We start from the raw sequence: 27,782 nt of genomic DNA on the forward strand, positions 1-27,782 counted from the left end.
TATATATATATATATATATATATATATATATATATAAATAATATTTTTTTTCTGTATTTTTTATTTTTTTGTTTTTTGTATTTTATCATCTAGTTCAATTTGAACTAGAATGACATAACTAGTCAAGTCTTAGTTAAGACTTGACTAGCAATAGAGTCGTTGGACTCTAGTCTAACTGCTCTATTTAGAGCCGTTGGACTCCAACGACTCTATTGAGTTCCTCATTCTCTCCCTCTCTCATACTGTGTATATATAGGGGTACAGTCCCTCTTGTAATGTATGTAAAAAATGCTTCTTAAGCATTGCTTTCTCCTTGTTCAATAAAAGAATATTTTATTTCTTTTTGTTTCCTTTTATACCCTTCTCAAGGGTTATGCTTAAATGTCTTGTTAAGACATCATTTCGAATCTCAGTTCATGTTTGGAAGATCATCATCTCATTTCATTGTGTATCTCACTTCAGTGTCTAAGAAACAGATTCATGGTTCTGTCTGCAGCAACCATAGAGGGCTGCCCGCATAGTTTTGGTGAATAAGATATCTTATGCATTCTATGGTAAAGCTCAAGGTTGTTTCATTGCATGGGGGCATGAAATTTACCAACTCTCATGTGCTGTATGTGTATGATCAGAAATAACCAATACCAAATTTTACGGTAGCAGATGTCCACCTGTTTGTAGAAAATATTTTTATTATTCCTTTTCTTCATGTGCATGTGGTTGACAATACCATATAACTAGCTGCCAGCAGCTTTGTCCTCATTTTATCACTACAGATTTCTTGGTGGAACAACAGAGACCAGACTAGCTTGAATGCATAGCTTCACAACCCCTTGGAACAATCTGAAAGCAGTGCCAAACACGAATTTTTGATATCTTTATTTTGATTCTTTCTTTATCGTATTGCTGGATGTAATCTCTACTTTATGCCCGAGGGTGTCTGGCCTAACCATTCTGTCTTGGTCCAACATTTCAGAATTGCTTGTAATGGCGCATCACCTTCTCTTCTTGTGGGCTGGAACAAGAAAAGGAAGCTAATAGATGAGGAATTGGCTCTGCCATTATCAAAGCTCAAATGTATAGCTCAATCCTCTGACAGATGCAAGGATGGATATCTGAACCTTGAACCAGAAAGTGCTGAATCTGCCATGGGGATTTACGGAAAGAAACTTCCACCTGAAACAAAGGATTATGGTCCAAAAAGCATGCCAGGGAATGTGCTATTATCTGCATGGAATATACAAGGATGCACCAAATTCGCCGTAAGATCAGAAGAGTCAAGATCCTGCACTGGTAGCAACAGCTTTGTAGGAGAGTATGACACCAACATATTTATTGATACGCAAGGTGAAATTGAGCTATCTTCCTCTTCTGAAAGTTGTAGTCGAAGCACTTTCAGGATTAGTCGGTAATCGTTGGCTAGCAGAACTGTTAAAAGGAAAACAGAAGATAGTGAAGGAGCAATAGAAACAGCATCTCTAAGCAAGGAACCGAAATCCCCACCGAAGTTGGATTGTATGGACACCTTTGATAGAGAAACGGTCACCAGAAATTTGGAAGAATGTCCGAAAAATCAGCTGGAATTTCCATACACAGAGGACGACCAGCTGATAGACTTGGGCATAAGCTATGCAGATTTAATTGGTTTAGAAGAGTGCCACCAAAATGCAGATGATAACACCTTGTATCTCACTGATGCATTTTCACCTATCTATGCTCTCTCATCTGGGAGATGGAATATCAATCAAGGTGAATGTCTTATGAGTTGTTCATATAAAGGGTTTTAAATATTTGGGCACATGATTAATGAGTGTCCTGCCGTTTTTTAGATGCAGGCACTCAACAGTGCGAGGAAACCAACAATTGATCAAGAATTCGAGCAATATTTTTCTTCACTTATGATTTAGGCTTGGATCCATGTACATATATTGTACATGGAGTCAAAGTCCTGGAGATACATGACATCTCAACATGAGGTGGTCTGTTTAATTATATTGTGAACATCAATTGGCATCCAACGCATTTGAAACTCAAAGTATGTATTTTCACATCTCTCAATGATGTGCAAAACCACCATCTTGATTGTATAAATACAACTACTTTGCTTTCCCCTTTCCTCTTCCTTGAACTTTCTTGGCCTCCAACTTGGCATGCACACGAGCAGCTGCTGCGGCTTTTGCTTCTTCTCTACGTTTTTTTTCTTCTTCTTTGGCAGCTGCAGCCATTTCCCTTTGTTTCTTCAGTTCCCTGGTATTCATCGGCAATAGATAATCAAGCTCTCCATGAATAACTAGTAGCATGGATATCCAAATAGTATCTAAAAAAAATCACTTGTATCAGAAATTGAAATTAGACCATGTTTGGCATTTCTAACTAAATTTCCTAGTCATTGGCCAACAGAAGGATTTAGTAGTGTATCCTTAATAAACATTCAGTATCTGAAACAACTACAACAGAAAGCAACTTTTTTCAACTCTGCCTAAGAAAAGGCTTTCATAGTTCATGAAATCAAGTTCCTTGTAGACTTATATTTTTAAGATAAACGATCACAAATATAAAAAAAGTTGGGGATTTTTATAAACTTCAACATCATCCAAATGCTAAAACTCAAAACCAAAGCCATAACGATATCTAAATGTTGAGAGAGAATATTGTAAAACAATAATTGCTCCATTTTGTTTCCTCAAACGTGAAACTCAGATATGAAACTTCGCCAGACATTCTCAGAAGTGGAGCGTAAAACAATACTTACTCTAGCCTGGCCTTTTGATCAGAAACACTACTGAGAGTTAAGCCCTTGTGAGGACGACAAGCAACCAACTCAACCTCAAATATGAGAGTTGCACTGTGTAGCCATACCCAGAAATAGTCAATGGGAAAACCAATTAGAAAAGATATGGTAAACACAAAACTGAAACAAAAGCATGCCAAGCTTTACTTTGGTGGAATATCTGGGGGAGACCCAGCACTGCCATAGGCATATTCTGGCTTACATGTGATCTTGGAAAGCTCCCCAACCTTCAGCAGCAAAAAAGGGAATTTGAGAGACCTAATGTATAATAACAAAATCTTATACAGATAATGTTAGTCTCTTCACCTTCATTGTTTTCAAAGCAATGTCCCAAGCTTTGATGACTGTACCCTTCCCAAGCTCGAATGAGAAAATGGTGTTGTCTTCACGTGTAGTATCAAAAACTTCACCAGTTTCAGCAAGGACACCCTCATAGTGTACTGTTAAGTTCAAGCATCACAATCGATTAGTTTCTTCAGTTATGCAAAGCCCTTGACAGATGCACGCATATGATACACCTATAGAAAGATTTTGTCTGCCCTTGCTCAGCTTTCATATTGGATGGAAAAGATTACCTATGGTACAATACAACTATATGATATATCAACTGTTTTATATATTCACAACCTACTCTATGTTCATCTATAATTATTCTGACCTTGCTTTTCTCTCTCTCTCTCTCTGAAAAGCATAATATTCTCATGTTATACCTCATTCCACATCTGTGCCACTCCTATACTGTATCTCATATACTATCCCTAACAGAAAACTCCACAAATTAGTGTCACATAGTGCCACACTGATATCTAGTAACAAATCCATTACAACTAAACGACTAAATCTTTTGAGGTTGAGGCCATCATGATCCATATAGAAGTTTCATGAGATGATGCTGATGAAAAAATTAACAGCACACAAACTCCAAAAGGTTACATACCATCAACAACAGGAAGGTTCTCTGCCGGTGCAAGAGCATCAGGTTTGGCTGACCGCAAGATCGTTTTGACGACACCTCCATCACCAGTTAAATCAATACCATCCGCCATCCTTCCAATGAGTAAACAACCTGTGCCACCTTGTGTTAAAGCATGACAGAAGAAACTCTAGAAATAACAGAATGACAGAAGTACCTCCTATTAACTAGTAGCCCTAACTTATACATACAAGAAATAACAAATGACAGAAGAATCTCACTGGTAGCTCGAATATCCAAAATCATCAATAATTGTGACAACCAATATAATAGTGAGCTACATCCATGATCATGAACCAATTCTTGTGATACAAGCATGCTAATGGTGATTTTGAGTTAATAACCCATCAGACATTGTACTAAAAATGAAATGATACTCCATATAAATCAGTAAAATCAGTCAATTGGACTTGAATTTGGTTGGTCAACATTGGTCAAACAATTGTAACCGATAATACAAGCTTCTTGACAGAAGAAACCCTTCATTTCTATCAATTCTGCATAGTTTTATCTTGGAATCCTAGGCACCCTTGATATAAAGAGAACTGAAAACCTTTTCATGTCTAAGAGAACCGGGGATGTTTTTTTCTCCCTGAGGCAACTTGGGATGAACTAGTTGATGCTGCATCTTGCACTTAATTTTTTCTCATTATTTTATCACTCAAGAGTAACAATATATTTTACAAGCTAACCTATATGCATCCCATAAGCAATTCTCCCACTCTGAATATTGCACCATTACACAAGCTTGGTCATTCTACAACCTCCCCACCTGCCATGCAACCAAACCTATTGTGCACCTCAGTCAACTCAAACTTCACATCAGATAGGAGTTCCTAGTTGCACATGTTATCTGTCATTGTAGTTGCTATTTGTCATAACCGAAGGAACTTTTTTACCATTCCTTTTGCTTGCTGCAAAAGTTGACACCGTCCTTCTAGTTCTACAACTTGCCACCTGCCACAGTGGCCATCCCTGATACAACTAGCCTATGACCTGACACAACCCTAGCCTAGATCCAAAATATTGTGCAACCCAGTCAATCCAAACTTCACACTTGAAAGGAGTTGGCTAGTTGCACATGCTATCTTCTCACGTACTTGCTACCTGTCATGCCCAAAGGAAACAGGCATTTATCCATCCTTCAGCAAGCTGTTATGGAAAGGGATTGTATATGGAATTCACCTGGCAATGTGTGCACTTTCCTTATCAAGTTCCAGCAAATCTAGGTAACATGGATACTTCAAAATGACCAATATACCCATGATGATATTGGCACTTCTGGGTGCTGCCACATAGAGACATTAAGTGTGTGCGCTCAAAAATAGACACACACACACACACACATGTATATAAAACAACGAGCTGCATATATATAACAACCAGCTGCACTCTTCTTTTGAGAAACAATGCGCATACCAGTCATACCTGAGTTGTACCACATACTAACATCTATACCTATATGACAGAGTGCAAATCCAAAGGTAAGCTTGATAACATCACGTTCAATATGTAAATTTTATTGACTTCAATTATCTTAATCTGTCCATGAACCCATTTAGATCAACTTAACCCGGCCTATCAAGCCCTACATAGACCTAGTTGGCTCCTGCACAGCATCAACCATCCTCAAGGTTTGATTTGCTTCAAACATTCCCAACACCATGTATCACTTTCATCTAATGTGTGTCTAAGATCTTTTCCTTGAAGCAGCTGGGACAGACAAAGCAACTGAGAAAAAGGGTGACACATTCTCTTTAGTCATACAATAAACGAAGTGAGGAAAAGGTCGAAAGGTTCTAAGACACAAGCATTTCACTGATTCTAGATCTTTATTCCACTCATTTCATTCTCAAAATGGTCATTCTCTCAATCTTGCCACTGCCGCTTTTCATTTTCATTCTCCATCTAGAGGTCATGACAGCTTGAAATCCATCATGCACATTTTATTCCTAAGAAATTGAGACAACTAGCCAATTTAACAAGATTTTCTTTAACATTGCCTTCTTCAATACCATAAATGGGTTCACCTGATTTGTTTTTTGTTAATCATTGTTAACCATGATTTCATCATAACTCCCAAAAATAAACACTCGTTGGAAAAATTTTAAATGGACATGACGACTCCCGCACTTCTCAAGACCAATCTTTTGGAGACTCTTGGTACATCAGCTAACGCTTTAGCCTATAAAAAAACTTCATGTGGATTTGTCAAAGATTCACTCACATTTAGCAGTAACAATGTCTCTGTGACTTTCCCATCGTCATACAGTGATTGCCTCTATAAGCCAACAGATGGACCAGCTTAATTCCAAGTTAACAAACCCAACCAAAAACCTGTAACGAGCAATAGAGAGGGAATAACAAATGCATCAAAGGGGAAGAGTCATCCCTTTCTGTTTCTACTTCCATCAATCAAAACAGCGTGTGCCATCGTCTATCAAAGAGCATATATGAGCTGGAAACACTCGCAAACCCCCTTTGCGCAAATCTTTCTGATGCATATTACACACCTAAAAGGAATCTTAACCCTAGATAATGACCACGAAAACACAGCATTATGAAACGTAATCGCGGATACCTATTAAGCAATAAACTTAAGAAAGATCAACAAAACTTCCACAAATCACACGGAATACCCAAACTCTTTAGATAATTCACAGTGCAAGTGAGACGCCTAAACCTGTGCAACTTTCAAAACAGATCATGGACGCAGTTAAAAAACAGATCGAAGGAGAAACTTCCATAGCAAAGACAGTTCTAGGCCAACAAAAAATTGAAAGAAAAAAAAAACACACGTTAATCGCATGAAATTCGCATAAACCAAGATTCCACTACAATGTATCTCATCCTAACGGGAGCCTTCTGGACGTACCTACTTATCCAGAAAACTTGGATAAGTTGACACCTCCAACATGTAATTTCCCAAGATATCCCAAATTTTGTAGTTCATGCGGGAAGCTTGCACAAAGAGATATCCCAACTTATCCCGTTTTTTCTGGATAATTGAAAGCGATTTATGCACTTTGTAGAGAACGACTCTACCTAATCAGTCAGACTCTTCTTCCAAATGAACGAAAAAATTAGGGTAAAGTACCAGATGGTTCCAGGATTCTCAAAACATCACAATTACGACAAAATTTAGAACACAAGGAAGAAGAAGAAGAGTGGAAATTTTGTTACCTTATCTCCTCTGCAGAGTCAAAGGCGGTTGAATCAGAGTGGGGGAGAGAATGAGGGAAGAGGAAGGGTAAAAAAAGGGAATTTTTGTGATTTACTCAAAAGTGATTGTTCTTTGAGGGAATTTCTTGAAAGTGCTCAAATTATTAAATATTTACAAAACAGTGGTGATTCAGAAAACGTAAACAGGTCGGACTCATGCCGGATCCAATAAGATCCGGGTTTGGTAATAAATGAGGAGGTCCTATTAAGAAAGGGTCGAACTCATAGTGTCCGATTAGTCTACGTAGCCGGGTATAGTTTGTGAAATTTCATACCAACCTTGGGTCCTACCGGAGTTCTGATTAAGATATGCATTTTTTCAAAGTAAAAATAAAAAATATTATCTTATCCGGCATGGACCAGGTATGGTTTATGTAATCCTTCTAAACTCAGATATAATTTATCCTATGCTGAACCTGATACTGGGATCTCAGAGTTAAATCCGGTTTAAATCCACCTGGATCCTGGGAAGGTCCAACCCGTTGACAATTAAGCGAAGAGGCCAAGTTTCATGAGCATGTTGGATCCAAGCTAGTGATAGCTTTTTTCTATTTATAACTGGAAGAAACTGCACCCAGCAGGAAGATCTGACCGTGCTGTCTCAGCATGCCATACCTACGGTCATCATGCTGGTCGGGTAAAACTGCGAGGCTAAAAGCCTTGTACATGAAGCCCATGAGATCGAACCTTGACTGCCCGTCCTAAGGATAACAGTGGATTGGGGGAAATAGGGTCCCGCCCCACCTCGCCCCGTTTAGACCGGGGATGAAGGACATGAAATGGGGATGGAGCCAGGGATGAAGGTTAAAATCAAAATGCTTGCGGGGATGGACCTACGCTTTTCCCCGCCCTGCTCTGTCCCGTCCTGATCCCCACCTTGCCCCGCCCCACTCTCAATCCTTCTAAGGGATGACAATGGACTGAGGGGAAACGGGCCCGCCCCACCTCACCTCTGAGGAATGGAGGACATGAAACGGGAATGGAGTAACGGGTGGATGTTAAAATTCAAACCCCTGTGGGATGAAAGCGGGGATGGAGGTTCAGATTTTGAGACGGGGCAGGGGTGAAGACCTTGTCCCTTGCCCCGGTCCACTGCCATCCCTAGACCCTCCAGCAGCCAAGGCTCCACCCCACTAGACCAAACCACTTGGGGGCGTAGTCATAGCTTACTCGAGGCTCCACCATGACTGTGGGCCATGATTAAAATTTGAATGAGTCATTTTAAAATCTATCAGCCTTGATAATATTGGACTTAATTGCTTTTCTTTCAACAAGATATTCTTGGGCTTAACCATAGTGCTGGTTAACTCTATGATTTAGTCAATTAGTTTACTGCAACTATGGCGGCCAAACAAGCCAAAGCAGGGCATGTTCCGGTTCTGTTCATTTTATCAATGGATTGAGCTCGTGATTTGGCTCGCGTTAGCGGAGCCAAGGTCAATGTAAAAACATTTCATGTTAGTTATTCATAGAATATATATATATATATATATATATATATATATATATATATATATATATATATATATATATATATATATATATATATATATATATATATATATATATAGAGAGAGAGAGAGAGAGAGAGAGAGTAATGCGTTTCTTAGGCTTCTTTTTTGCTTAAGTTTCATTAGGCTCCTTCAAAAATCATAGTTTTAGTATTTTTTCTCATTAATACCGTAGATGTGATCTATAGGTTTTGTTTAGTGGAAACCAGCTTTTGCATCGCAGGAATCTGACCTGTATACAGGTTTTTTGGTGATCCAAAATCAATGGCTATGATCAATTTTTTTGGCTCATAAAATCATGTTTTTTCTTCAAAAAAATATGATCCAAGAGTCAATTCTCACTAAATTGCTCATGCTAAACACATCTAACGGTTCAGATCTACGGGGGCACAAGAAATGGGGGCCTAATATGTTCAGTTCTCTCTCTATCTATACATATACTATCTCTTCCCAACCAAGTCAAAATTTGACCCTTTTAGGCTAAACAAGTTGCTCATGGCTCGCTTCACTAGCTATACAAACCGATTATGAATGAATTTGTAACAAGTTGATCCGAGCCAAGTCACTAATCCGTTCGTTTACCAGCCTAACCGCAGCACTTGGCTATGGTCTGAAAAATTTATGAGACTCGTGGAATTCTCAAAGACGTAATATCACCCGTATACATTATGTAAAAACCTATTTTTTTTTTTTTAGAGAAATTATTTCGAATGACAATGCCATCATATGAGGCATTTAGCATGTTTGCAAAACAGGTCCCCCAATTGTATATGGGTGCCGTGTCATATGTATGGGTTAATATTTGCTACAATGAAATTGTTACAATCAATTAGCAAAAATCACATTTTTATTTTTTCCATTATTTTGGTATATGCAATCTAACAGATGTGATCTACATATTTTATTTAGTAGGAACCAACTTTTGCATCACGGAGGTTTTTTTTTTAAGATACAAAAATTGATGGTTGTAAATACATCAAAATTTTTTACTCTAAAAATGTTTTTTAATTAAAAAATACAACCTAGTGGTCAATTGCTACTGATTTGACAATGCTAAACACATTTACCAGGTTAGATTGAATCAAGACAACTTGCATTGTGAGATCCCAATTAGATTGCAGCAAGTATATATCTATACACCCTAGTGTCTTGCATATCGAGTGTATTAAAAGTCGTTCACAAGGGTTTCACCCACCTAGCTAGGTGGGTCGGCTTAAAGCATTCAAGTTGAAGGATGTCATGAGTTCTCATTACTTTAGTGTGTCCCTTGCTTCAAAGTGGAAGCCAATTCGAAACTATCCTCAATAAACAATAAAGTACTTTTTTTTTTAAGGCAAGCTGGGTTAGGCAGACACACCAGTTACACGACGTATCATTGGGTTTCGAACTTGCAACATCCCAACACATGGTGACGTGCACTAACTGCTTTTACCAAACTAGCATAGCCCTTGCTGGTCAATAAAGAAGTATCGTGTTGAGTTTTACACCACGCACACCAAAATAGAGTCACGGTCAAGGTCATATTTCTCAGCTAATACCAGGAAGTTTACTTTAAAACAATGGTTTACCTTGTTTTCCTGAGGGTTCTTTGTGTGAAAAGATCAGGTATGTGTGTTGGGTGCGGTTTCTTAGGATTATAAATAAAAACTGTGAGACATTGATTCACAATTTCACATCCAATCAGGCAGAAAAGTAAAATTATACTAAAAAAGCCACTTGAATAAATAGGAACTTGAGTGGTTTCCCTTATTATCAGATTTGTAATGGCTATTTTGGCTTGTTAATGGTAGGGGTCTGACTAATCTCAGCTTTCCTGCCCACAAAAAAAATCATTAACTTAATTTATGATCAGCAGTAAATTATCATTATATTTTTACATAAAGGTACATGTAACCATTTAGTTTACCAGATTCTACAGCGTTAGATTTGAATCTCCAGAATCCGATGCATTAAAATTCTTTTGACAATTCAAAAATCTAATATAATAAAAACACTAAAATTTTTGTGATTTAAAAAAGCATATTTTTTTCATCTAATAAAAAAAGATCTAAGAGTTGATTTTTATAGGTCAACTTTGCAGAATTAAGGATGCAAACAGTTCATATTTGGATTGGATGTAGCCAATATCATATCTGACTCATCAGATGTTGGCTAAACCAATTTGAATTCGGTCTCATATTCGGATGTTTGAAAGCTCATACCAAATCTGCTTTTTTACATGTAAATGGATTTGGATGTCTGTGGAATTTTGATATTCGTCCATTCGGCAGCAAACAATCAAAACTATATCTGCATTTGATTATAATAGGATATAGTTTTAGCTTACCAAATGCAATTAAAGGGATCTTAGGAGGAAGTATGAGGCTATGATGATAGAGATGATTTTGGGGATGATTGAATCCGATCCTGCTCTAAGGGGAGTGGACTTCTTTTTCTTGTTTTTTGAGGAGACAAAACAAATGAAAAGAAAATCATTTTATTCATGGGAGCCCTAGCAAAATCATGATCTTCCCAGTGGGGAACGCAACTTCCCTTATACACGCTTACGTGCTATTACTGAGTCCACGAAAAAAAGAGACTATGGCAATCATACTGCATAAATACTAACCAATAATAAACTTAGTTACAATGTCCAACACAATATGATATATAACAATAAAGTTACATATAATGATATTATATTAGTGTCGATATATAATTGGCACCATATTAATATAAGATATGCGTGGCACGGCATAAACTTTCTTTGGTTATGCTTAGTGATAGTGACATAGGAGTTGGGAATTTAGGGCTGAAGAGTTCCTTGGTTTATAAAAAACATGGGGAAAAGGGAACAGGGAGCGTGGTAGCCTACTGGTTGATTAGAAAAAGGGTGGCTTGTACGGTGGGAATCAGCCAAAACCCAAAGAAACGATGGTATTGTTTATTAAGGGAGACATGGTTTTGGTTTCACCAGTTTTGGGTTTCTGTGGACCTGCTCATCCTCGAAACTATGGGCAGCCAGCCACAAACATTCAGCTTCCCTCCCTCCCTCCCTCCCATCAGAAGTGCAAAAAACAGAGTCTTGCCCTTTAATTTGATGCACCCCCACCACCCGCTTTACCTCTTTTTTCTGTCTGAGGCTGATAAGGCTCATTGGCAAAGGCCTCTCTTTTTCTTCCTTGTTACGTGTGAAATCTCTCCCTCCCTCTCTCTCTCTCTCTCTCTCTCTGTGAGAAGGTAAGATTTGGGCTCTAGATGGAGTTGAAGAAGTAAACCTTGTCCAGCAATGAAAAGAAAGGGGGAACCGTACTCTTTAACTTTGTAAGTCTTTCTCCCTTCTCTCCATATATACAGCCTCTCTCTCTCTCTCTCTCTCTCTCTCTCTCTCTCTCTCGCGCGCGCGCGCGCGCTAGGAGTTTGGTACAAGAAAAGAAACCCCACAATCTCTATCTTATTTTGAACACTGTAACACCATCTGGGTGTTGATTCTGGGGCACCCCAGTTCAAATTGGAGGGTATATGACTATTATGTAGATTGTAGAGAGGATTTAGGATAGTGGTTCTTTGACATAAAGGAAGAGGGAAAGGAAATAAGGAAAGATGGAAAGTAATGGGGGGATGACGGGCATGGGTCTGCCGGGAATGCTAGGGCTGGAGATGCCTCTCCACCAACAGCAGCATCACCGCCACCTCCAGCAGCAGCAGCAACAACACCAGATGGCCCCCTTCGCCTCCTCCCTCATCCACGACTCCGCCGCAGAAGCCCACCCACACCAGCCAAGGCACCCCTACGGGATGCCCATCACCTCCAAGGCCACCACCAACAGCACGGCCACCACCACCACCAAGCAGCACGGATCCTCATTCAGCGACGACGAGGATGCCGCCAGCGGTTACGCTGCAGAAGACGGCGGTGGAGCCGCCGACGGCCCCTGCGGGAAGAGGGGTTCGCAGTGGCAGAGGATGAAGTGGACGGATGAAATGGTGAGGCTGCTTATCATGGTCGTGTTCTTCGTCGGCGACGACGGCGCCGGGCTGGATTCCAGTGCCAGCGGCGACGCGGGGAAGAAGAAGCTTCTTTCCAGCGGCAGCGGGCTGCTGCAGAAGAAGGGGAAGTGGAAGTCTGTGTCGAGGGCGATGATGGAGAAGGGGTTCAGGGTCTCCCCTCAGCAATGCGAGGACAAGTTCAATGATCTCAACAAGAGGTACAAGCGGGTGATTGATATCGTTGGCAAAGGAACAGCTTGCAGAGTGGTGGAGAATCCGAGCCTTCTTGAAACGATGGATCACATCTCACCGAAGATGAAGGATGAAGTGAGGAAGCTCCTCAATTCGAAGCACCTCTTCTTCAGAGAGATGTGTGCCTACCACAGCAGCTGTGCCGGTGGCCACCAGGCCTGCGAGGCCGAGCCTTCTACGGCAGCACAGCAGCATCCGCAACTCTCTAAGCCTCATGACCAACGTTGCTTCCACCAAGATGCAAACGCAATGGCAATCAACAAAGTGGTTGATGGCGATAATGACTACGAAGACGACGGCGACGACGATGGAGAGGACGATGACGAGGAGGATTTCGAAGAAGATGGGGGCGACGGAGACGAGAATGAAGCTGGGGACGACGATGGGTCGTCGCTGAAGAGGCCGCGGCTGAGATGTGGTAGTGGTGGTGGTGATGGTGGCAGTGTCTGTTCGTTATCACCACTGCAGCAGCATCTCAGATCGGAGATGGCAAGTGTGTTGCAGGATGGGGGGAAGACGGTGTGGGAGCAGAGGCAGTGGATTAGGAACCGGTCTGTGATGCTTGAGGAGCAGAGGGTGAGCTACCAATGCGGGGCGTTCGAGCTGGAGAAGCAGAGGTTCAAGTGGCAGAAGTACTGCAGGAAGAAGGAGAGCGAGTTCGAGAGGATGAAGTTGGAGAATGAGAGGATGAAGCTGGAGAATGAGAGGATGATGTTGGTGTTGAGGCAGAAGGAGATGGAGATTGATGGCATGATCAATAGATCAGACCCTTAATCCATCACCGGATGAAACTCTCTCTCTCTCTCTCTCTCTAAATCTGTCATTGTGTTTGTGTTTGTATAATTCTGTAGCGAATGGTTTTGTTGTTTTGGGATTTTGGGGTTTTGTTCTTTTTATGGGGGTCTGTTGTTTACCTTCTGTGATGTTTTTTTGTTTCTTTTGACTCAAACCTAAAGATGCATACAATTTTCTTCCAGTTTGTTTTTTTTTTCCTTCTTGAGAACTAAGCAGATGATGCCTGTCCAGGTGCCAACCGGCACTTTGAGGAAAGTATGATATTTTTGCGGTTTCAGTGTGGAATTCTGATACCTGTATCTGTATGGCACGAGTCTATGGTTCAATAATTGTAGCTTTGATCTGGTCAGAGGATGATGTGTCTTCAGGTGGCCCCATCATCGGCTACACTTCAGAGTACCATACTTTCTAGCAGAAGCACTTGAGTGCAAATTTTATTTGCTTAATTTGTCTTCACAGATGTGTTCAGCAGTTAGAAAACACACCTTAGACAGAGTGGCTTTCAATCATGAAATTTTATGTATTGTCGACTGACGACTTTTGAAGCTCTTAAAAATATGCTTGCACAACAATACAGACGGTCTTAAACACGTTCTTGACTAAACAAACTATGTAGATCGTATCTACAAGTCTTAATTAACCGATAAATAAAAGAAAGTGAAAACTAAGTGGTTTCTATTGCAGACTTTAGTACATTCGAGTGCAGTCAATGTTTTCTTTTATTTTTTATTTTTATTTTGAAAGGCAAGCCGGGGTTAGTGCGACCCCTACTAGTTATACAACTATACCATCGAGTTTTGAACCTTCCACGTCCCAACACAAGGTGACGTGCACTAGCTGCTCCTACCAGACAACCAGAGCCCCCATTGGTCGTTTTCTCCTATTTGGGTGCACCAACTTACCCAGAAACTTGGTATTTGCATTCTTTCTTCTATATTGCAATATCCCAAGTTTCCAAACTATTCTCAGATTTTAGATCCATGGGCTTATCCAGAAACCTTCTAAAAGCTGAAAGGTCTCCTGAATCTCATAAAAAAATAATGAGAGATTTGAGTTGGATTTCATGGTTAGAGGAGTTTTTTTTTTTTTGAGGAAAGAAGTGGTTTATGCTAATATTCTACATGGTTCAAATGTGGTAGGATATTACTTAGAAGAAAATGCTTGCGAAGCTCTTCAATAATCTTTCAATGGAAAATGAAAGATGGAGTTCATGTCATTTTGTGTGTTTTGAGTCGTGAAACAATTACCATCAATCCTCCTCGTTCATCTTTTATTTTTATTCTTTTTTAAAGGAAGACCTTGAGAGTTGACTTTATTCTATTGCAGAACCATTGACCGTTGAGCCTACCAGGTATGACTTGTTTTTTGTTTTTTAAAGGCAAGCTGGGGTTAGGCATACCCTTACCAGTTATACAATGATACCATTGGGATTTGAACTTGCAACGTCCCAACACAAGGTGACGTGCACTAGCTGCTCCTACCATACAAGTGGAGCTATCATTGAAAAGGTGTTTTTTTTTAGTCACTTGAATTTTTTTTTAACGAAAAATGATCATATTTTATGACAAATTCGATGCATTTTACAAAATGCTCCACAATTTATCAAATTCGTCAAATGGATAATTCCACGGGTTTCCAATTTTCTATTGATGCTTTTACCTCTCACATATGTAAATTTTTTATTTTTGCATGTCATGACGTTAAAAGTTGATGGATTTGCGAAACTCGTCAATAAAATCGCAACTGATGTTGCAATATTTTAAAAATTATTGTGAATTTTTTTTACCTTGATAAATTCTCAAGAAGTCTCGCACGAAGTATTGTGAAATTAAAAACTTATGAAAGTCCTATGTTGCGAAATTGTCAAAGAGTATCACAATGGTCTTTTAAAATTTTCTTTTCTTGCGAAATTCCTATCTATATTGTTCATGCATAAATTACATGTATTTTTATACAATTTATGCATGAATTTCATTGATTTTAATGTTACAATACCCTTGGTTGATGAATTTTGGTATTTTTTGTGTGCAAGAAGCTTTTGATGTGAATTCTGTCCAAATCGAGAGCAATTTGGGCATTTTAGAGAGAGTTCTCCACGTTGAGAAAGAAGAAGAAGAAAGAGGGGGGTAGCTCCTAAGAAAAAAATTAGCTTCTCTTTAGGTTTATTAATTTCTAAATTTTTAAAAGCACTTCTAACATTCTTATTTTCAAAAACATTCAAAAGTAATATTTATTTCTAAAACTACACTACAAATACTATTATTTCATAACAATTCCAAGGTGGCGCCACCTATGAAAGGTTATTTTGAACTTTTTAACCTTCTTTTCTTCTTTCTTCTTCCCTTCTTACTCTCCATGCAAGTTTCATGTACAACAACCAAGAGCTTGACATGACATCACTCCTCATGTTGTGGGCAACCTTTGGGATGCAACACCATCATAGGGGAGATCTGCTCTTTTCTTAACCCAATCCAAAATCAAGAACTGTCGTCGATAAGTTCTTTCTTCTACCCCTTCTTTAGATTTTTTAGGTTTCTTGCATATAGTTCAGATTTTGTTTTATTCTTCTTGTATATTTAGATCTACTCTCTGTGATTTTTGTATATTAGGATTATTTAGGATCGCTTAGACTCATTATTTTAAATTTTATAAAATTTATTTTAGCCAAAAAATGCTTTTTTTTACTAGTTGAATTTTTTGTATCAGACTTAAATTTTTTTGTTTGATAAATAGATTGTTTTGACCGATCTAGAAAGAATTTAAAGCTGAAATTTTAGTATATGTTAGTTGTATGTGTCTACAGTATTCCTTCAAAATTTCAGCTCAATCTGACCAAAAGTTGGGATTTTACGATCATTTTATCGAAGCCAATTTTCTAGCATTGCAGAAATCCGACATTCGGTTCTAAAATTTTCAGTCTGATAAATGGATTGTTCCAGCCGATCTTTTAAAAGTTTAAGGCTAATTTTTTAGTATGTATTATTTGTACGTGTCTAGAGTATTCTCTCAAAATTTCAGCGCGATCTGATAAAGGGGTTGAGATTTTACGACCATTTTACCAAAGTTGGTTTTTTGATCCTACAGAAATCTGACTTTCGATTTTAGTTGCAACGATCTTTGGAAATTAATTTTATTTTATTTTTCTTGTAATTAAGTGTCTTGGAGTGTATTTGGTGAGTTTTTCATGTCTTACACTACAAGAAACCTGTCGATTAGCGACGACTTAAATTCGTCGCTAATCCATCGCTAATTCGTCGTTAAACAATTTAGCGACGGATTAGCGTCGAATTAGAGACAGATAGCTTTCATCGTGAATTTTTCGATGCTAAGTAGCGACAAAACTTATCCATCGCTAATTTGTGATGGATTAGCGACGGAAATGATTCGTCGCGAGTTTGTCACTATTTTAAATTAGCGATGGATAATATCCGCCGCGAGTCCTTCGCTATTTTAAATTAGCGACGAATAATATCTGTCATTAATCCGTCGCTAAATTTTAAAAAAGATTTAAAAATTTTTTTTGCTCGCTACCGTGAGGTATTCCGGCAGCAATAGGCTGGACTTGGAGCAATTTGTTAGCGACGACGGAGGAGGAGGACGACCCACCACCGGATCCCAGCAAGTCGTACTCCCTCGACCCCAAGATCTTCGATTGGGTCTCGCAGAGGTCGGAATGGACCGATCTCGTTGTTGACGGCCATGACGGAGACGAGGCCGGTGTCGGGGCGGATGGCGTCGCGGAGGCGATCGAGGTCGAGGAGGTCGTCAGAGCCGACGAGGAGGTAGGTGGCATGGACGCGACCTGCTCCCTGGCGCGCTCGACCGCCTCGTCCGACTCCCAGCCGTAGAGGTGAGTGTAGGAATGGGGGTTGCCGAAGCGGCCAATGAAGAAGGCCAGCATCGCGTCCAGCACCCGCGGGTCCACCGGCGACGTCGCATGCATGTCCAGGTACAACGATCGCCCCGCGATCCGCACGCCCTTCATCGAGATTCCTCCGCCCTCCTCTGCTGCGTCGGAGTTGGGCAACGGCAGTCACGACGGTCGACATCGTCCAGCAGAATCGTCCGGTGAGCCTTACTGCGGCGAGCATGAGGCTCGACTTCATCGACCAGCGGGAGCACGAGGCTCGGTTTAAATCGAACATCAGTTTAAATTTCGAATGGGGGAGAGAGGGAAAATTTCGCACCTTAGGTGGGACGGTTTAAATCGAAAATTAGCGACGGATTTAGCGAGAGAATTTTTCCGTCGCTATTGCAGTGAATTTTTTTTGTCGTCGATCTGTCGATAATTAGCGACGGATTTGGGACAGAATTTATACCGTCGCTAATTTCAAAAATATTTCAAAGATTTGCGACAAATAATGTTCTCTCGCTAAGTCCGTCGCTAATTTGCGACAGAAAAAATCCATCACAAAGATCCGTCGCTAATAAGGATTTTTCTTGTAGTGTAAATTGAGTTGCTTTGTATGTGTTAGGTGCTGGTTTTCATCAGAAAAATAGAACCTAAAGTTAAGTTTTGAGTGCTTAAGTTAAGTATAATTGAATCTTTGTCGGGTCACTAACATAATATAAAAATAGTTTTGTCTTTTACGTTTTTTCTTTGCGTAATTGAGGTAGTGGCCTTGACCAACACCTAGGTGGTTGAAGTGGATGCACTAAAGTTCCTTGCATATAGGTTAAAGGAAGCTAGCTCGCAGTTATATTTGGAGTTTTTATAGTTAAGGCATTAGGCCATTTTTATCATTTTTGGGTTATAATCTATTTAAATTTTGTTTTAGCTTGTGCTTTTGTAATAAGCTTTGTGTGCATTTACTTTCATATTTTTTTTATTTATGAGGCAATAAAGAGTGTGATTTGTTTGTAATACATGTTTTTATCTCGTTCTCTGTGGTTCGATCTGGACTTTACCACTTTTGTGTGAGTTGGTTATTTAGATTTGGTGTGCAGTTTACACTTGATTTTTATTGAAAATATCTTTTAAAAAAAAGTAACACCATATATAAATGACATTTTGTTTCTCAAACCCTTATTTGCATGTGGATGCCCTATTTTCGTAACTCTAGGGTTCTTTTTAGTTCTGAAAAACCCAGAAAATATGGGCGACACTTCATCAACGATGAGTTTTTCCTGTAAAAACATAGGTGGCACTTCATCGACATTAATTTTTTTTGATAAAAGCATCAACGTTGAGATGATCGATGATACTTCATCGAGAATGAGTTTTTATGATAAAATCATCGACGATGAAAATATCAGAGGTACTTTATCGATGGTGAGTTTTTCGATAAAAGCATCGATGATGATGGTATGGGTGAGAGAGAAAATCAAAAGTTCGTGAGTTGTTCATGAGTACAAAAGTTGATTAGCTGAAAATCCGTTCTCATTATAGAGAACACGAAGGATGATGATGTATAATTGATGATGGGTCTCCACTCTAATGAACTGTGAAAGATCCTAAGATGTGTTAAATGATGATGATGATGTTTTCTCTCCATGCAATGTATGAGCGACTTCTTTTTGTGAAAAAATGAAATAAATATAATGTATGAACCACTTCTTTTTATGCAAGAATGAAATTGAAGCAATGTATGAGCGACTTCTCTTTATGAAAGAATAAAATGAATGAAATGTATGAGAATCTTCATTTTGTGAAAAATTGTAATAAATGCAATGTATGGTTGACTTTATTTTGTGAAAGAATGACGCTTCGTTTATCAAACCCCTTTTTGCATTCAGATACTCTATTTTTTGCAAACCTCAAATTTCAACTCCCTCCAACATGTTTTTTGTCAAATCTCTTATGAATGTTTTAGACAAATAAGAAATTTTTCAAGAAAAAGAAATTTCGCAACCCCCATGCGAAGTTCTAAATTTATCACGTAAAATTTGTAGGATTTTTTGCATCTATAGTACAAAAATTGCGATGCTACTTATGAAGTTCGTCAAGAGTTTCACGTTGTTGGTTACAAAATTTCTGAAAAGTTTGCCAAATTCCTTAAATGTTTACGAAATTTATGAAGTTTTGAATGCGTTAATGCAAAATTTCTACCGCATTAACTATAATGTTTCGTTTTTGACAATTATTTCTGGCGAAACATACATCGACAACACTTCATCAGCGACACTTCATCTTGTCACCAATTTTTGACCGAGAAAATGAAGAAATCTGAAAAACACAAAAAAGAACGAAGATTCTAGAAAAAATATCTTTTGAACGATATTTTATTCACTGAAAAATGATAAATGGGTGTTGAGATACAACCCCAAGATTGTTCTTAAAACAAAAGATGAATAGGCACAATTGCACCTATCTCGGTGATTATATGTTGTTTTTTGGCTACCTGTGCTGAGAATTCGGGAAAACAAAAAAATAACAAAGATCAAGATGTTAACTTTCCAATGCCACCAATATCACATTGATCTAATGAACGGTTGGAAAGAAACACTTTTTGAAACACAGACTGTTCGGTTATAACAATCTACAAAATTATTTTCTGTTTCGGTTTTGGATCTAAAAAACGAGAATCCTAGAGGAATTTTTTATTTTAACTCAAAACAGAAAATTTTGAGATCTGTGTCTCAGATTTTCAACAACTATAACAATATGGGTATTGAATGTGGGATGACTGTGATATATATCTGAAAACAAAGACTGTTCTGCAGATCGCATAGGGGTTGCAAAATTCGTGAGGTTCACACATGAGAAAGGTAAAAAGGTCATAAAAAATTTGAGAACTTGCAAAATTGTCCATTTTAGAGGATTTGATAAATTGTGTGGCATTTTTAAAATTATAGTTTGTCGTATAGTAGGGTTATTTTCTATTTTTTTAATTCCCAAACTAAGGTTATCCAAATCTCTTTTAAACATATTGGAAGTAACAAGAAGGAAAGCAATGACTAAAGTGAGAGAGATAGAGTTGAAAAGATAATTCATCGCTTTATTCTCATTTAAAACCATGCACAAACCCGTTTAATTATCAATTTTCTTCTTCAAGCAATGTCCAACCAAGAAATAAGTTGGCTACCCTCAAAGGGGTTTGGTGCAGTGAGAGGGTCCTGGGCCACTAGATGGGCGGTGAGGTTCCATTTCAATGGGCATCATCTCCTTGCATTAGCCAACACAATCTTTTTTTACAATCTTTTTTTTTTTGAGAGAAAGGAAAACGATAGGTCATTAGAAGTCGGCATTGAACGCGCGAAGGAAAAAGAAAGAAGCTTGAAGAGTGATGCTGCAGAGCATAGTGACAAATATTGCGAGAAATTGCCTAAGTTTAAAATGGCAATTTCTCACAAGATTTTCAAAATATCATGAGATTTATGAAAAAACATAAATACCGTGATTTAAACTCGATATTTATGATTTAAACGGCAATTTATCATGAAAAAATCATGTATTTTTTATTTTTAAAGAATTTTTATCAATATTTTCTTATAAAAAATAAATTTTATAATTTTAAATTATTTTTTTTATTGCCAATATTTTGCCAAAAAATGTGAGATTTATGAAAAATTTTCAAATTCTCGCGAGTTTTTGAAAAACGAGATTTTGCTGTTTTTAACGTTTGTCACTATGCTGCAGAGTAGTGAAAGATTCCTAACCCCACTTGATCCCAAGCATGAATCCCACGGCCAATATAAGATACTTTCACAATGTGATTTAGGTGTAGAGATTCCCCATGGTGCAACCTGAAGTTCCATTCTATTCCAAAGCACCCACCATGAGGTGATAATCCAACACCTACAAAGAAATGCACCCTTCTTTTATTTTGAACAGGGTTGAGGGCCAAGTATCAGATCCCGAGCCCAAGATTGAGGGCCAACCTCGATACCAATATTGCTTCAAAATAAGTCGAAGAAGGCCTGAATCAATGAGCATTTACAAAATAAAAAATGACCGTACTGTCTTTGCAAAATGACGTGCTTTAAAAAATACTTAAAAATTTAACAAAATCTTTAGTATATTCAAAATTGCAATTCTTAATTTTTAGGATATTTTTTACCCATCTGCAAATATAGCACAAGCATAAACACATTCACAACTATAGCACGACCTCCCCCCAACTCATACATGGGAATGTGCACAAAATATGCAAACCTCTTTTTTGCTAAAAAAAAAAATCATATTTAAGAACATTCACAAATATATGAGGACATTAACATGCATGATTTGCTAACATCCTCTCTTTTTGTTGTGGCTACTTAGCCTCAAAACTATTCCAACCTATGTAGCCCACCTTATTCTTTTAAGCCGAACTATGTAGCCCACCTTATGCTTGTAGCTCAACTGTTTGGGCTCTAACCAAACTATTAGGGAAGAGCCCCATATCAACAATCTCCACCTTGGCCCGAATCTTTTTTAGCACAATTATTAAACAGATTTAGACACTACTTGGAATTTATTTTTTTGGTACTGGTTTGGGCAACATGTCAAAATCCCTACTTTCACAATGGGTCCAAAAGTTAATTTTGGCACGGGAACATGAAATCCACTTTAATCAGGGACTATTAAGTCAGATATTGAGGAACAGGATGGACCTAGACCCTATCCACATTGACCCTTCCCCGGTAATTATCCAGCAAGAGCCTAAGTGTCCTCGGGTCCCATGCCTTGTTCCTCATGACCCACCAGAGAAAGGAAGGAGAGAGAGAGAGAGAGAGAGAGAGAGAGAGAGAGAGAGAGAGAGAGAGAGAGAGAGAATCAACAAAATGTTGAACCCATGAACCGAACAATATAGAAAACAAAACTAAAATATAGAAAAACAAAAGATAAAGAAAAAAAAACTACAGACAGCTAGCAACAAACAACAAAGCCAAGCTCAATGAGGATACGCTCGATTAGAAGAAACCACCGATGAGTGAACATTGTTCAGACGGAAGGAGATGTCTCTAAGATGCATACGTAGAATCACATATACATCAATCAGGATTTTATGGACAAGATTATTAAGGATGATCAAAATTTGACGAAAAGTAACATCATTGTGTGCCATCCACACAAACCACCAAGTAGTAAGCAACCATGTCTTCCATATCAGTGTCCACCACTTGCATCGTCTAATTTCAATAAGGCCCAGGAGTATTTCAAGCGCAAAAGACTCCTCTTTGACAATTACGTCTGGAGATCTCCATGTCCTATTAAATAGGGCTGCAAAGATTGGGCAAGACCAGAATAAATGAAAAGTAGTTTCTTCAGCAGCTTGACAAAGTACACACTAACTTGAAAACTGAAAGCTCAACTTCTTTAAATATCTGTGAGTTTGAACCCTATCATGCAAAATTAACCAAGCCAAAACCCGAGATCTTGGGGAAGGACCCTTACCCCATAACACACACTCAGGGAACCAATCTGCCCCCAGGGAGAACAACGAACTATACACTTTGTGGGTGTAGAACGCACCATTTGGTGCAATCGCCCATTGCAACCACTGATCATAATTTCTCGCATCCCCAAGAGAGAGCGAGAGCGAGAGCGAGAGAGCCCGGGCCTACTCATCTCCTATTTTTTTTAACAAAAAAAAGAGAAAAAGACGTTGGAGAGGAAGAGGAAAAAATGATATATATATATATATATATATATATATATATATATATATATATATATATAGAGAGAGAGAGAGAGAGAGAGAGAGAGAGAGAGAGAGCTTTCATTAAGCGGCTCAAGACACCCAATAGGGGTCTTGAGTCCCTCTGGATACAACCCGTGGTCAGTTGGGTCTAGACCCGCTTAGGGTTGGATCCAGCCTGGCTGGTTTTTTTAATCCCCAAAAAAAATAAAAATTAAAAAATAAATGAAAAACTACCGAGAATACTTGGTACACCTGCCAATGGCCAAATAAATCCAAACGGCCATTGGAACTAAACTGAAAATAAAAAATAAAAAATGTGTAAAATAAATCTACTTTGCTAAAAACTGAAGTTTCGAACTCCTTATACTTGGCATGAACTCGATTCAGCGGTATTCGAGCTTGCCAAGATGTGCTGCATCAACAAGCCAGATCGAGTTCAGCTAGTTTAGCTCGGGCTCATTATCAGCTTGTGCTTGATTTAGCTCACAACAAGAACAAGCCAAGCAAGAACTCTTGAAGCTTGGCTAGCAACAAGAAACAAGCCAAGCATACAAAATTATTTTCTCAACTCTAACTGCAAGTTAGTTTCAAAACAAAAGTGATCCGATTGAATTGCCCCAAATGGGTTTGGTACAGTGGGATGGGACCTAGGCCGTTAGGCAGGCAGTCTAGGTTCAAATCCCACAGGCGTTATCCACTGTTCAAGCCGAAGCATAGCGACTAGGGACCAGGGGGTGAGCTCATGGAGTTTTACGCTGTCAGGACAGTGGTTGTAAGTAAAGCCCGCTAGGTCTATAAATATTAAAAAAAAGTGATCCCATTGAATTGAAAAGGTACATGAGGCCTGAGATCACGTGCCCATGACAAGCAAGAGTAAATTACAGGTACCATGGAGGACATGGCCTGAGCACCTTGTACTTGGGGCCGATCACTGGATCTGCTCTGTAATTCAAGGTGAGGTCGAGCATACCTTCCTATGCTTGGCTAAACACATGGATTATTGGCACGTAACCGTCATCTAAAAATATGACCAAATTCGTGAAATCTTAACATGACCTTCGTGACCTTGGTCATGTTTAACGTTCTTTGGGATTACAGTCATGTTTGTTGGTATGCCGCATCGATTGTGTAGTATTTGCTGTTTTCCACTAGATATAAAAACTTAACCAGGACCAATACTTTAAATGCATTGGCTCTATATAGGGCTTGCCTTTTTTTTTTTTGCATAAAGTAAAAGGCAACCATTTTTAGTTATTATTGACAATGTTAAAAGAAACCAATAATTGAAGTTTATTTTTATTTTCCATTAGCATGGCACCTTAATTTGGGGATCACTTATAGAGTTTATATGGAAAAAAAATACAGAGCTTTCTTAGGATAACAAAGGAAAACTACTGTTTTGTGGGTAACTTGAATTTTAGACCCACTTTGATGCATGACCCGATTTGAAAATATATTGGAATTGGTACAATGAGAATTCTTAATGAGATTTGTGTAGGGATGGCAGTGGGGCGGGGCGGGGGACAAGGTCTCCACCCCCGCCCCGCCTCAAGATTAGAACCTCCATCCCCGGCGGGGATGGATTTTAACCTCCAACCCTGCCTTCAACCCCGTTTCATGTCCTCCATCCCCGGTTCAAACGGGGATGAGGCGAGGCGGGGCGGGGCGGGGATGAGGCGGGGAAAAGTGGCAGGGGCGGGGATGAAGCGGGGACCGTGGCAGGGGCGGGGCGGAGAAAAGGGAACGCCCATCCCTGCCTCCATCCCTGATCGGGGATGGATTTTAACATTCGCCCCCGCCTCCATCCCCATTTCATACCCTTCATCCCCGATCCAAACAGGGCGAGGCGGGGTGGGGCCCCGCTTTCCCCCGGTCCACTGCCATCCCTAGATTTGTGGTGGTCACGGAGGGCTTGGGTTGATAGGCCCAAGCTCGGTGCTCACCACAAACCTCTTCCGGTGGTGCAGACTCTTCACCCCGTTGTATGAACCTATCTAGTTTTGTAATTTTTCTTTTTATTATCGGTTAAGGTTTTGTCTCCTTCATCATATACATTATCAATTCCTTTTAGAGTTTTTTTTTTTGTTGTCAAAAGGCAAGCTGGTGTTAGGCACACCCATAGTGACAAAAGTTAAAAACGGCAAAATATTAGCAGTAAAAAACTTATGAGAAATTGATTTTTTTTTAATTCTCTCATTTTTCTGGCAAGATCTTGGGAATAAAAAATAATTTTTTACAAGAAAATATAAACAAAAAATATTAAAAATAAAAAATGCACATTTGAAAAAAAACTCATGAGAATTTTAAAAAAATAACGAGAAGTTACCATTTTAAATGTTTGGGTAATTTCTCATGATATTTTCGCAAGATTTGTCACTATGGGCAGACCCCTACCAGATATCTCTTAAGCCTCATGTGGCAGAGGGATTCGAGCCTGGGCCTTCAGCTTGGCACAGAATGACCCCGCTTACCACATAGGATACTACCTTGGTAGAGATTAGGGTTTTGAGAGCTCTGAATCTCACCATTGTATTTTCTCATATCTTGCTGGTATTTTTTTTTGCTGCACTTTCACCCGTGGATGTATGCCTGAGTGCACCAAGTAAATCTCATGTCTTTTCCTATTTTTCTTTTTTCTTGTGGTTTAATTACTTCATGATTATTCGTGGTTTGCGTAACAACTTCATGTAAAATCGTATGTCCTCTTTGTTCACCAAGGAATATGCTCAGCTTCAGCTTTGAGGCAAACTATGCATACTAATACACAAAACTCCAAAGTATATACTGCAGAGAATGGAGTGATTAAAGTCCCGTGTGGAGATTCATCTCTTTCAGGCCTCCAAAATGCAAGCACAGTTTTTCCTTAGTTGACATATGATTGTGGCCCACGAAGACAAAATAAGATTGCATGATTGGCCTGTTGGATAATGAGTATGGGTCCAACCCACAAGGTGACCCGGTTTGACAGCCATTAGTGGGTCACATTAGTGGCCACATAATGGGGTTAGTGGGTGAGAGTTAAGTGAATGTGGAGAGACCACATTCACGTAACTGCTTATTTCTCCCAATATATAAGGGGGTAGGATGCTACGGCTGTAATGCTACCCAAATCCCACATCCAGTTTACGTGGTATAGGGTCCTGCTCACCGTTGACCTAAGGCATTGGCTCATTGTGGCCGTCGACCGGCTGAGGCGAACGCCGAATTCCCTGCACGCGCTCTATGGCGAATACATGTATGCTTTCTGTATTTGTTTTACAGAAAATGCCAACATTGGGTTATGGGCCCACCACGCTTTCGCTGTGCGTGCTAGCGCGTAGGGCCTTCCGGCGTTTTGCTGCCACTATCGCCTTGGGGTGACTTAACTCGCAGGTTGATGGCGATAGTCACCGTGAGGTGACTGTTAATTATTTCTGACAAACTGTCGCCTTGAGGCGACAGAGTTTCTGACAGACTATCGCCATGGGGCGACAACCTTCATCGGCAACAACGCCATTCTAGTCGATGACCACCCGTCGCCATGGGGCAACATTGGTTGACAGATGACGACAACTGTCGTCATGGGGTGACAGCCATTCCCGGCAGCAGTTGGCTCAGACGACCCTATATATATATATATATATATATATATATGTATGTATATGCAGAGGATTGAGGGTTGAGGGTTTAACCTATGTTCTTGGGTAGCAGGGAAGTCTGTCGGCCTAGAGAGTCGCTGGGGGAGGGGGTTTTGCCGAACCACTGGATTGCCGGCATAGTACGGCGAACTCCTTACCTATTGCGCTGGTCGCCGAACAAAGCAGGGTTGAAAAACCCTCTTTTCACTAAAACCCTTCAGTCGTCGGGCGGGAGATTTCGGCCAGTGGCTTTTCGCCGGGGAGGTGAAGGGGCAGTGGCGGCCTTGCCGGCATCGCTGGCTGCCCGACGTCATCGCCGATTTATCGGTTGTTCTGACGGCAGATCCATAAAAAAAATAGTAACCCTTACCTGTCGCTGGTGGATCGGGCTGATCGCCGTGGGGTGATGTTGGCAAGGGCAGACGTCGGTCGTCGACGACTTTGCTGACGTCGCTGGGGTGTTGTCAGGGGGTATTAGTGCTCCTCTAGTGCACCGACTGCGGTCGCCATCTGGATCTGCTGGTGCCGGGGGTGTCACCGACGGTATGTAACTGGGGGAGGGGACTGTCATCGGCTGGTCACCAGCGTCAGTCGCTGTACGACAACATGGGTCGGCGTGGGGCGACAAAGGGGAGAAACCCTTCGGTTTATCAGTAAAACAAAAACAGAAGCCCTCAATTTTTGTTTTTCGTTTTTAAGTTGTTAGGGCCAGACCTAGGTCCCTGTTCGACCCGAGGACCACCGGGTCCACTTAGGATCGGGTCAGACCCGGGTCCTTGTTCGGACCGGGTTAGATCCGGGTCCCTTGTTTGAATCGGATCAGACCCGTGTCCCTATTCGGCCCGGGACAACCGGGTCCACTTAAGACCAGGTCAGATCCGGGTCCACTTAAGACCAGGTCAGATCCGGGTCCTGGTTCGGACCGGGTCCACTTAGAACCAGGTCAGACCCGGGTCCAGTTCGATCGGGTTACACTCGGACCCTATTTGGACCGGATTGGATTCGTACTTCTGCAAGATCCAGGCATTATTTGGCCTGAACCGGATCATGTACTGATTTGGCCCTTTTCAGGTCCGGTTCAGAGTCATT

At 40.0% G+C, this 27,782-nt stretch overlaps 2 protein-coding genes across 2 annotated transcripts; one reads left to right on the top strand and one right to left on the bottom strand.

The window, feature by feature from the left end:
- Nucleotides 1-1,860: 1,860 nt before the first annotated feature.
- Nucleotides 1,861-6,988, bottom strand: LOC149839858 (FKBP-like peptidyl-prolyl cis-trans isomerase family protein). Its single transcript, XM_090002853.1, has 6 exons — nt 6,945-6,988; nt 3,726-3,854; nt 3,095-3,228; nt 2,936-3,015; nt 2,750-2,842; nt 1,861-2,244 (listed from the first exon to the last, which is right to left on the bottom strand). Exons 2-6 carry the CDS (start codon nt 3,832-3,834, stop codon nt 2,094-2,096), a joined length of 567 nt encoding a protein of 188 aa, XP_089858979.1. The 5' UTR covers nt 3,835-3,854; nt 6,945-6,988; the 3' UTR covers nt 1,861-2,093.
- Nucleotides 6,989-11,659: 4,671 nt separating this feature from the next.
- Nucleotides 11,660-13,691, top strand: LOC149839859 (uncharacterized). The gene has a single exon (XM_090004260.1). The coding sequence runs from the start codon at nt 12,077-12,079 to the stop codon at nt 13,487-13,489; it is 1,413 nt and encodes a 470-aa protein (XP_089860386.1). The 5' UTR covers nt 11,660-12,076; the 3' UTR covers nt 13,490-13,691.
- Nucleotides 13,692-27,782: the final 14,091 nt, after the last annotated feature.

Source organism: Nuphar pumila, chromosome 4 (assembly GCF_984573655.1).
Source record: "Nuphar pumila chromosome 4, dmNupPumi1.hap1.1, whole genome shotgun sequence".
Taxonomy (NCBI): Eukaryota; Viridiplantae; Streptophyta; class Magnoliopsida; order Nymphaeales; family Nymphaeaceae; genus Nuphar; species Nuphar pumila.